General features: G+C 48.4%; 1 protein-coding gene across 1 annotated transcript in view; it reads left to right on the top strand.

Annotated features, from left to right (window-relative positions):
- The window catches only part of LOC119963044, a 146,287-nt gene that overhangs the window by 106,861 nt on the left and 26,968 nt on the right, over nucleotides 1–12,458 (top strand). The window contains exons 15-18 of the mRNA XM_038791554.1: nucleotides 5,166–5,269; nucleotides 5,952–6,057; nucleotides 6,149–6,271; nucleotides 9,161–9,253. Coding sequence (XP_038647482.1) covers nucleotides 5,166–5,269; nucleotides 5,952–6,057; nucleotides 6,149–6,271; nucleotides 9,161–9,253 — 426 coding nt within the window. The remainder of the gene's footprint in view (nucleotides 1–5,165; nucleotides 5,270–5,951; nucleotides 6,058–6,148; nucleotides 6,272–9,160; nucleotides 9,254–12,458) is intronic.

The following is a 12,458-nucleotide window of genomic DNA, read 5'->3' as shown; positions in this document are numbered from 1 at the left end:
ACGCGTTCAGTTGCGTAAACCGGTTGATGGTCTGGCTGTAGTCGACCATCCGGTTTTTCTCCCCAGTCTGGACCACCAGCACTTGGGCTCGCCAGGGACTGTTGCTGGCCTCGATGACCCCTTCCTTCAGCAACCTCTGAACCTCGGACCTGATGAAGGTCCGGTCCTGGGTGCTGTACCGTCTGCTCCGTGTCGCGACGGGATTGCAATCGGGGGTGAGATTAGCAAATAAGGAGGGGGGGTCCACTTTGAGGGACGCGTGGTTGCAGACAGTGAGGGGGGGTATAGGGCCGCCGAATTGGAAGGTCAAGCTCTGCAGGTTGCACTGGAAGTCCAGTCCTAGGAGTGCCGATGCGCAAAGGTCAATGAGGATAAGGAGTTTATAATTTTAAAAAACCTTCCCCTGGACCGTGAGGTCCGCGATGCAGCACCCGGTGATGCTGACGGAGTGCGAACCTGAGGCTAACCCGATTTTGTGTTTTACGGGGTGGACAGGGAGCGCGCAGCGTCTTACCGTGTCAGGGTGTACGATGTGTACGTGCTCCCAGTCCGTCTCGTGCCCGTGGAGGTGGATTTGCGTCGTCGTCTTGGCGAGCGTGCATGGATGTGACTGGTCGAGCTGAATGGCCGCGAGCCGTGGAGACGATCCATAGTCGTCGTTGTCGGCCGAGTGGGTGCTGGCAAGACCTTGTGTGCCAGTCCAGGATGGCGGCGCCCAGGACCCGGACGTGGAGTCGGGGCCCCAAGATGGCAGCGCCCAGGACCCGCACGTGGGGTCGGGGCCCCAAGATGGCGGCGCCCAGGACCCACACGTAGAGTCGGGGCCCCAAGATGGCGGCGCCCAGTACCCGCACGTGGCGTCCAGGGCCCAAGATGGCGGCGCCCGCAGGACCCTCGTGGTTGCTGGGGGCGTGGTTAGCGGTGCCGGCGGGCCGATAGGAGCGGCTGAGAGCGGGGGCAGAGAGGCGCGCAGGGGCCCGGGGGCAGGTGGGGGTTGACACGGTGTGCTGGAAGGGCCCGGAAGAGGAGATTCCCGGTCGCTGCGCAGCACAGCAGCGACCGATTTGGCCTGGCAGACTGACAAAAAATGGCCCTTCTTCCCGCAGCTCTTACAAAGGGCGGAACAGGCCGGGCAGCGATGGCGGGGGTGTTTGGCAAGCCCACAGAAAAAGCAGCCAGGCCCCGCGGACTTGTCGGGGCGTCCCGCGGCGAGGCCTGAGGGGGGTCGGGAGCGGCGGATGGCGGTGGGGAAGCGAGCCAGGAGGCCTAGGGCGCTGCAGCGCGTCTGGGGACATAGGCGCGGGCGTTTAAGTCAGCGACCTCCAGGGAGGTGGAGAGAGTTCGTGCCTCGGTTAGGCTGAGGTCGTCTTTATCCAGCACGTAAGCATCTCTGATTAAAAGTTCCATGTGCTCAGTGGCTGAAACTTGGAGGCAGGTGCAGTTCCTCTCCAGGACAGCGAGGGCCCGGTAAAAATCATCTAAGGACTCACCGGGGAACTGTTGTCTGGTAGCCAGCAGATGTCGGGCGTACACTCAGTTTACCGGCTTATGAGATTGTCCTTTTAGCGTATCCATGGCCATGTCATATTCCTTTTCTTCCTCTATCATCGCGTAGGCCGCCATGCCCACGCTGGAATGGAGAATATGAAGTTTCTGTGCCATGGTGGGGGGCTGCTTGCGGTCGCCAGATAGCTATCGAAACACGCCAGCCAATGCTTGAAGATTTCCGATGCGTTCGGAGTTTGCGGGCTGATGCGGAGGCATTCGGGCTTGATCTGGGGCTCCATCTTCAAATTTCTAGTAGATTAAATTGATGTACCATCAATGGAACGCAAGACGAGTTGCTGAACAAAAGTATGGCTTTAATCTACTGGATGTTAGCCCTGCGGTCGATTACAGTAGAAGGATGACCGCCGGGAGTACTGGGTATTTATACCCCGCCCTGTAGGCGGGGTTAACTCAGCCTCTCGACCAATCGGGGAGCCGTCACATGACTGGTCTCAACCAACCGGCCGAGAGGCACATGACCGACCAGGGCCAATGGTAAGCCGGTGTTCTGCACCAATGGCAGGCAGCTATGCTAATCATACCACCACATTGGCCACAAACAGGTCCCGGAATAATTGGGTAAATAGCTCCCACGTTCTGTGGAAGCCGTCCTCTGACCCTCAGATGGCGAATTTGCACCTAACCTTTTTTGGACACTAAGGGCAATTTATTATGGCCAATCCACCTAACCTGCACATCTTTGGACTGTGGGAGGAAACCGGAGCACCTGGAGAAAACCCACGCCCACATGGGGAGAACGTGCAGACTCCGCACGGACAATGACCCAAGCCGGGAATCGAACCTGGGACCCTGGAGCTGTGAAGCAATTGTGCTAACCACTATGCTACCGTGCTGCCCCATGACCCAAGTACGATGGCCAGGGATTCAATAGCAAGTGGAAACAGCAACAGGAACAACGGGCATCCCTGTCTCGTGCCCCTGTGCAGCCGGAAGTATCCCAAACTCACCGCATTTGTCCTAACATTCGCTGTGTAGGCGTTATATAATAATCTCACCCAGGAGATAAAGATCGCCCCAACCTAAACCGCGCCAGGGTTTCAAAAAAGGAACCTCCATTCCACCCGATCGAACACCTTCTCTGCGTCCATAGAAATAATTACTTCTGGAACCTTCCCCCTAGATGATGCTATGATCACATTCAAAGTCCGTCTGATGTTACTCGACAACTGTCACCTCATGACAAAGCCAGTGTGATCCTCGGAGACCACCTCCGAAACTCACCCCTCCAAACACCTCACCAGGACCTTTGGTAGCACCTTCAACATGTAAATGGGACTACAGGACCCACATTCCACCGGATCCTTATCCTTTTTTGGGATCAGCGAGATGGACGCCCGCGCCAGTGACAATGAATCGTTATACATCCCCAATAGAAATGGTGCCAGCGCCGCTGCAAATTGCTTAGAAAATTCCATTAGGCCCCGGGTCATTCCCCGGTCACATCGAACCAATGCACTCCATTATCTCCCGGAGTCCCAATGGCACCTCCAATCCCTGTCCCCTCCCCCTCTTCACCTCCAGAAAGTCCAGCTGCCTAATTTAGCATGGCCAATCCACCTAACCTGCACATCTTCGGACTGTGGAAGGAAACCGGAGCACCCGGAGGAAACTCACGCAGACATGGGGAGAATGTGCAGACTCCACGCAGACAATGACCTAAGGCGGGAATCAAATTTAGGACCCCGGAGCTGTGAAGCAACTGTACTAACCACTATGCTACTGGGAATGAAGGGATGTGATCTGCTGAGCAACAGGTAGAAATCTGCCTGGCGACAGCATTAGCTAGCATTGAAAAGGTATAATGAGATGCAATTTTAAAAGTAATGAGGTTCAGGTGTTTAGACAAACAATATACAGTTGCCAGCACCCTCAGAAGCAGAGGCAGCTTATATCTAACAGCCTGTGAGTCCAGTCCCCAATCTAACAGCCAGGAGCCTGCCTGGACTATCGTCTAAGTCGGAGAGCCAACGCCATGTAGAAACTTTCGTAAAGGTAATCTAAATATATTTTCTGGACCAGGATAAGACTTCCCAGATTTGACTATCATCCCTGGATTGTATGGTAACTATAAGCTCAATTTGATTTATCAGTGTACTTAATTTGGATGTTGTTTGGGTAAAGGGTTCTTAAGGAGTTCAGAAATCACAGACATAGGGTGCAATTCAGTGAGCCCGTTGCCACACGGTGTGGAGCCAACGCAGCAGGTGAATCCCGGGAGACCCCCAAATTCGGCTCCACGCCGGGCACAAGGCTGATCGCGAGTCACCCGACTCGCTCCGCACAACGTGATCTGGGCGAGATCCAGATCTGCATATATAAATTAATCCAATTGGTCATTTAAATACCCAGACGTCAGATTCACCCGGCACGAAGAACTCAATGGCCACACTTGGGATACCGCTCCAGGATGCCATTTAGCACTGGTCCCCACTGATGTGGCACTTGCCAGAAGCACTGCCAGGTTGGCAGTGCCAATGTGCTCAGGCACCAGGTTGGCACTGACCGGGGTCAGGCCCCAGAGAGCCTTGCAAATTAGAGGGAGAGATTCCCTGGTCCTTACCAAGGTTGGGGGTTAAGGGGGGGGTTGATAATGCTGAAGGGGAGGGGCCCGAAAGTAGGGGGAATTATCAGGGCTGCCAATGGCGCCCCGATCTGTGAACAGCCATTACTGCTGGCGAGATCAGCTCACCAGCAGGAAATACCTCGAAGAGTGGCCTTTGCAGAGAAAAACTGAGACCAAATAAAATGGCAAATACCCGTTGAATAGCGGGATGTTTCTCAGCACTACAGCCGCCAAGGAATACCATGTCTGCTGAATTGAGCCCATAGTTTGGAATGGGGGACGTTCTATCTAAACTGTGTGTGTGCTTAGTGTTCATATACTTAATTGCTCCAGACTATAGTAGTCCTATTCCTGCATATTTAACTTTTCTTTAATAGGCTTTACTAGTTGTTACATGATGAATGGGCTGCTAATTTTCACTGGGGTTTCACTTGAATCTTCACACCATTTTAAAAAAACCCAAAATTCTTCACCTCCATGAACTAGTGTTTCAAGTTGTGGTGCCATGGTAGATACCACCAGCCGGTTTTGTGACACTGTCCAGTTAAGTCCCATGGAACTTTCTGAAGTCTTTGATTCTAATTCAGAGTCAGTGGTATTCACTGCCCGCGGGAATTGCCCGCTGGAAGTTCAAACTTCCTGGACAATTCCCAGGGAGGCCAAAAGCATCATGACTTGTGCAGGGTCCTCATGTACATAGTGGTTTGCATATCTGGTTTCTGACGATCCGAGGGCCAGAAGATCTGGGCCATTGGGGAAAAAGGCTAGTGTTCAGTTTTCCATTCACTATCTTCAATAGACTGATCCATAAAGCTGACACACATATCTCCCGCTCAGTATTTCAATTGATGCTCTAACTGCATAGAAATTGGCATTGTTTGTGTAACATTGCCAAATCTACCCCATAGATGTGCTCCATGTAGATCACTGAGTTTCTATTATCTATTGTGGAAGTTCTAAGATCCGTTTTATATTTATAAACAAATATTTAAAACTTCAACTACACACGGCGTTTGAATTTCATATAATTTAGATTAAAGATCTGCTTTGTCGACTGCAAGATACAGCGGACAAACATATGCAGTATTGTGGAAAGGATGAAGTGAAAAAATGGCAAAATATATTGCAGAACAAAGAGTAAGTACACAAGAAATCCTGTCTTCCATATTTTCATTTAGCTGGAGGAATATTGACAAGTTGAGGTAAATACATGTGAGACCAATTTTATTTTTCCTTTTGTTTCTGCCAAAAATATTGGAATGCAGGGGCAGAAAATGGATCCTCCAGTTCATTTAATGGAAGATTTTCCATTTAAATTCGCAGATTAGCACTGCTGCCTCACGGCGCTGAGGACCCTGGTTTGATCCCGACTCTGGGTCACTGTCTGTGTGGAGTATGCATGTTCTCCCTGTGTCTGCGTGGGTCTCAATTCCATAACCCAAAGATGTGTAGGGTAGATGGATTGGCCACGCTAAATTATCCCTTAATTGGGAAAAAAAAGAATCAGGTACTCTAAATGTATTTTAAAAATATTCACAGATTAACAGTCTAATGTGCTGTATAATGCACACATGATCCAATATTCGAATGACATTCCTACTGTGTGCTGCTTTTCACTAAGAGCATAAAATTGCTCTTTAGTCCAGCTTTAGGAAATTACTTTACTTCTTTATTTTTACCTCAGACCCATGGCTCTGAAATTGCAGTAGTCCTCTGATCCTGGCAGAAGTACCCCTGTATTCTCTGCTATCTGGCCTTTATTCTTGATTTCATATTTATGAAAGTTATAAATCTTACCACCATTTTAATTCTAATTCAGATCTATGGATTTACTTTTATCCTCTGCCAACAAGAGGCATGACGACGTCTTGAAGATTACATTAAAAAAACTGGAAAAAGCAAGAGAGGGATTAATTTTGAACACGGTAGGTATGAATGAGGATGTAAACAGAAACACGATTTTCAGAAAGTAATATTTATCACAACAATGTGCCTGATAATCTGTCAATGTTGTAGGTTAACCCCTTACTGATGGAAGCTGCAAATACAGCAATGAAAGAATGGGATAGTAAAAAATCGCAGATTGACAAAATGGGTATATTCAATCCATATTATATTGGCAGACATCCTGCCTACAAGGTATGTAACAATTAATTGGCTGATGTTTATTCCCAAAAATAGCCAGGTTGTGGTTTGGTCAATCTTGAACTTGCCTACTTCCAGCCCTTTTCCCAGATGTTGGGAAGGTCGATGGGTCAAAGGAGCTAAGAATCCATTACGCAAGTGTCTTTTTACAGCAAAGCTCGTCAGCCTGGAGCAGGAGTGTTGCGTAGAATCCCTACAGTGCAGAAGGAAGACAATGAGTGTTCACTGACCCTCCAAAAGTGCACCCTAACTCGGCCCATTCCCCTGCCCTATCCTCGTAACCCCACCTAACCTTTGGACACTAATGGGCAATTTAACATGGCCAATTCACCTAATCTGCACATTTTTGGTCTAATAATCGAACCAAAAATTCTCCAACCACTGTCATCTGTCTATTCCCACTCCCCGTACCCATCATCAGACAGTGCACCTGACATTGAATCCCCTCCCCCCACCCAGCCACCCTGACCACCATCTGACGCTCTCAGCCAGCATTGGAAGCCTCCAAAAACCACCTCCCCCCTCTCGAAGTGGAATTCCCCCCTGCACAACTACTCTGCCCCCTGCCTGCCCCAATCCCTTATTCTCAGTAGATTTACCGGCCCTCAGGCCAGCTTGGTTGCGACCTCATGCTCCAGGATTTCATTCCTGTCGTCAAAAACTGCCAGACATTCAGAAAACACCTACTTCCAGGTTTCCCAGCCTCAAAATAGTTCTCTACCTCCTGACATAATTTGCGTCTCGGAGCTAAATTGCAGACCAATGTTTAAGTTTGATGACGTACTAGCTGTACTTTTGAGAACATAACAACATGTATATATGTGGTATGCTTAATACTATAAAATGTCCTAAAATGTTTGGCAGGAATATCATCAAACAAAGTTTGACACTGAACTACGTAAGAAGATTTTAGGGTTAATGACCAAAGCTTGCTCAAGGAGGGAAGAGAGGTTTAGTGAGAGAATTCCAGAGTATAGGATCTTGCCAGACAAAGTACAGCCTTCAATGATGGTTTGCTTTAAAATCGGGCAGCCAATGTCAGTTCTCCATAAATAACCTACCCCAATATCTCTCTCAGGCTATCCACAAGGGCCAACATTGATATATCTGCCAATTAAAATGACAGGGTCATCAGTAATGCCACTATGCACACAGACATAAAAAAAGTAATAATCTTGCTTTTGTACTGAAATGCCTGCACATGAATTGTCAATGTACTCTGAGCCCCTAGCGCCTGTGTTAAGTAATAATAATAACCTTTTATTGTCACAAGTATGAAGTTACTGTGGAAAGCCCCTAGTTGCCACATTCCGGCGCCTGTTCAGGTAAGCTGGTAAGGGAATTGAACCCATGCTGCTGGCCTTGTTCGGTATCACAAACCAGCTGTCTAGCCCACTGAGCCAAACCAGCTATATGTGCTGTCTTACTTGCTATTGTACTTTTGCAAGCTGCTTGCCCAGTGGCTGTAGCATGGGAAGTGACAAGCTGCTGTGGCCTCAGCCAAGGGTTTATGACATCTCATGGTTGGTGAGTCCGAGACCTGAGGGAGCTTGGCTGCAGACTGCAGAAAATGACCCAGCTGTCACAGGGAGGGGATTGGCTCTGAGGGTTGCAAAAGTGTCAGTTTTGCTAACATTAAAAATGTGGTCTTGTTCCAATCACTGAGCAAAGGCCACTTCTGCAGATCCGGGTACACCATTCCTACTGATGTGAGAAAGAGTAGAGTTTTAGTCATCTGACGGGCTGGCAACTAAAAGCACCAGAAAATTACTGGAATGCTGTGTACCACCAAGTTGTTATGCTGAATGTGTGAGTGAGGGTGATAAATAGAAAGACGAAAGGGAACATTTTCATGACATGAGCATGAATTCTGAATGTGGCAATGCTTACAATTAACACGGTGACATCCTGTCAGCACACTCCCGCCAGAAGAACATAAAAAATAGGAGTAGGAATAGGCCATATGGCCTTTTGAGCCCACTCTGCCATTCAGTGAGATTATGGCTAATCTTCTGTTTCAACATCATTTCCTGCAATGTCCCCATATCCTCTGATGTTTTTAATATGTAGAAATTATGATTTCACTCTTAATTTTACTTGAACGACTCAGCTTCCATTCCCCTGGGCCAGAGAATTCCAAAGATTCGCCACCCTCTCTGTCCTAAATTGCCTGCCCCTTATTCTGAGACTGTGCACCTGGCTTAATCATTTATATATTAATAGAACTGTCATCAACTTCAAATGGTAAAAGCAAAATAATACATGCACTTTGAACACAAACGGAGGGCACAGCTCCCAGTCAATGTTGTGTGCAATCAGCACGCACCTCATGTCACTTGCTCCTGCGTTACATGCGTATCACTTCAGTCTCACTGGTAGAAAATAAACTATGCCCCGGAAATCTGTGGAATGTGGCAACCCTGTGCATTGACGAATGTCAACAAAATGTCTCGTGGGCCGCACTTAGAACCCGATAGGCCACATGTGGCCCCTGGGCCGCAGGTTGCCCACCACTGTTCTGGACACTCCCCTGCCCCCAGCTAGGGGAAACATCCTTCCTATATCGACTCTCTCTCTCTCTCTCTCTCGAGCCCTGCAAAAACTTTCTATGTTTGAATGAGATTGCCTCTCATTTTTCTAAGCTTCAGAGGATAAAGGAACAATCTGTTTAATATTTCCTCATAAGACAACTCCTTTATCCCAGAATTAAATTTAATGGAGCTATGCTGCACTCTATGACAAGTATATCTTTCCTTATCCAGGCATTTGGGGAGTTGGCGGGAAATTGGAGTTGAGGCAGAAGATTAGCCATGATGGTATTGAATGGAACAACAGGCCAATATGGTGCAAACCCGACATGTGATTGCTCTTATTTCTCTACAGATAAAGATATATCACATTGCATATGGAGGCCTCAAGAATCTTGACTTCACAAACTTCTTGGATGAAACTAGAAACATCATGGAGCAGTACAAGGTCTTTATACCTTACAGTCTAATCTTTTTTTGTGTATCATGAAAGTTACATACTAAATCAAATAAGCATAAACGCTCAGTCCAAGAAATTGTACTGGAATCATAGTGGAATAATGACGGCTATGAGAAGTCCATATTTGTGAAAGGGAAATATATTTTGTTAAAGAGTTCTTTTTGATGAAGTAATATTCAAGTTGGATAAATGAGAACCATTAGATGTGGTGTACTTGAATTTCCAAAAGGTTTTTGATAAAGTAACAGATCAAAGACATACAAGATTGAATGGTTAGGGGGCTGGTTTAGCTGTTAGCTAAACAGCTGGTTCGTGATGCCAAGCGAAACCAGCAGTACGGGTTCAATTCCCATGCCAGCTGAGGTTATTCATGAAGGCCCCTGACCATTCTCAACCTTGCCACTTGCCTGAGGTGTGGTGATCCTCAGATTAAATCACCACCAGTCAGCGCTCCTACTCAGCCTATGATGAACATAGCCTATGCTCATCTGGGACTATGGTGACTTTACTTACTTACAAGATTGGTAACCATGATGTGGAGATGCTGGCGTTGGACTGGGGTGGGCACGGTAAGAAGTCTTACAACATCAGGTGAAGGAGCTACGCTCAGAAAGACCTGGTGTTGTAAGACATTTTACTGTACAAGATTGGTGGTAGAGCACACGGTGCTCATATGAGCATGGATAAACAACTGGTTGGCTAACAGGAAGCAAAGAGTAGGAATAAATGGGTCTCTTTCAGATTGCCAAGCTGTAACTAATGGAGTGCCCTGCCACGGGGATCAGTTTTGGAGCCTCAGCTATTTGCAATCTGCATCAATGATTTGGATGAAGGGACCAAACGTATGGTAGCTAAATTTGCTGAATACACGAAGATAGGAAAGAAAATAAGTTGTCAGAGGAGGTACAGAGTCTGCAAAAGGATAGTTAAGTGAGTGGGCAAAGAATTAGCAGATGGAGTATAATGTGAACTTGTTCACTTTAGCAGGAAATGAAATGAAATGAAAATCATTTATTGTCACAAGTAGGCTTCAAATTAAGTTACTGTGAAAAGCCCCTAGTTGCCACATTCCAGTGCCTGTTCAGGGAGGCTGGTACAGGAATTGAACCGTGCTGCTGGCCTGCCTTTGTCTGCTCTAAAAGCCATCTCTTTAGCCATGTGCTAAACCAGCCCCTGGGAAGAATAGAAATGCAGTGTGCTATTTGAATGCAGAAAGATTATAGACCTCAATGGTACAGAGGGATCTGGGTGTCCTGGTCTATGAATCACATAAGGTTGTGCAGGTACAGCAAGTGATATGGGAGGCAAATGGAATGTTGCCATTTATTGTAAGAGGAAGGGAATACAAAGGTAGGGAGGTTTTACTGCAGTGCCCAGGGCTTCGGTGAGACTATACTGGGCAAGGTTTCCAGTTTGGGTGACTATGTTCTCCCACCAGAGGAGAATTGCTACCTACATTCCCCTGGGAATGCAAATCAGGTAGCAATTCAGTACCCCTTGCCATACAAATTTATGCCCGGCGAGCAATAAGAAGGATTCTCCAGGCAATCCCGCTACCGGGCTGCCATTTTGAGCGGGCGGCCCGAACGTGAAGTCCTGCAGGTGCCATTTCCCCCCGGACCTCCCCCTCCCCCCCCCCCAGCATCACAAATCAGCCCCCAAACATTAGATTTTGGGTTGCCCCCTTCCCCCAAGTACTGAGGTCACCCTCCCCACAGGGACCCCTAACGAGAGAGATCCCTCCACAGAGACCCCCAATTAGTGGGACAGAGACCCCCTAACTAAAGGATCCCCCCCCCAGAGACCCCCAACTAAAGGAACCCCACACAGAGACACCTAACTAGGGGACCCCTTAACTAAAGGAACTCCCCACAGAGACCCCCCCTAACTAAAGGAACCCCCCACAGAGATCCCCTAACTATGTAGACCCAAAACTAAAGGAACCCCCAACAGAGACTTCCTAAATAGAGGGACACCCCACAGGGCCCACTGACTAAAGAAACCCACCACATAGATCTCTGAACTAGAGGAGGCTCCCACAGGGACCCCCTAACTAAAGACACCCACCACAGAAACCCCCTAACTTGAGCCCCCCCCTTCCCACAGGGTTCCCCTAACTATAAAGACCCACCACAGGGCCCTCATTATTAGAGGGATCCCCCCCACAGTGACCCATGCCCTCACTCCCCCTGCAGACCCCGCAGAAAAAAGAAACCTGTATGGAAGCTAGAGAGGAGTCCAGACAGTACAGTGACAGAAATTACAGTTGTAACACTTACCTGGAAGCACCACGTGTCCAGTCCTGGAAAGAGAATAGTTGTGACCTGAATTTAAGCCCCTCAGACCCTGTAGCTGCAAACCATTCATTAATTTCTAGTAGTGGGCTGTGATTGACAGCTTCCACAAAACAGTTGCAGTCTTAATTCATTCATCTCCTTTCATGTGTGAGCAACTCTAAGTGATGATACCCCAATGTTTACAAACATCAACCACATTAAATAGATGTAAATGCACTGGAATTACATGCTTGAGTGATTGGAATGCACTTAATGATCAGAATGGCCATAGAACTAGAGAATCACGGAGGCCGGAGAATAGGGTTCTGGGTCATTAAGACCTGTTTGCATTTATTTACAGCCTGCCACTGGTGTGCGAACGCGAACCCCAATCCAGCTGCGGGGGGTGGGGGGGTCGGAGTATTGGAAACTATTTCCTCTGGACGCCAGCGGCTGAATTCTCCGAGTCTGTGATCGGCCGCAGAATAGGCTTTTACGCCGAAACGGGCTGCGGGTTTGGAGCCGAATTTTGATTCTCCACATCCCCAAAAGTCGCACGATGACCGATACTCCAGGCCACTAACGATTCTGCACCCCGGATGGGCCAAAGCCCCGACGCCATGGTTCTAACCAGCTATAAAAAATCGTCAGCCAGTTTGGCTGACTGTTGAGGCATCCGGAGAGGTATGGGTCGGTGTCGGGGAGACCTTGGGCTCCCAAATGGAGACGGCCGTGCCTGCTGCGGAGAGGGGGAGATGCCTTCCAGGGTCCGGGCAGTGTCGGGGAAGGTGGGGCATACACGCCGAGCGGACGGGAACGACCCGCCATGACAGGGTGATGCCCACGCAACAGACATCAATATGATGGCCATGTTGATGGGCACCCACCCTTGACGTTGGCTCATCGCAGACATCACG

Source organism: Scyliorhinus canicula, chromosome 3, assembly GCF_902713615.1.
Source record: "Scyliorhinus canicula chromosome 3, sScyCan1.1, whole genome shotgun sequence".
In the NCBI taxonomy this organism is placed as follows: Eukaryota; Metazoa; Chordata; class Chondrichthyes; order Carcharhiniformes; family Scyliorhinidae; genus Scyliorhinus; species Scyliorhinus canicula.
Note: the sequence above shows the minus strand (reverse complement) of the source record. Positions and strands in the feature narration are given on the sequence as shown.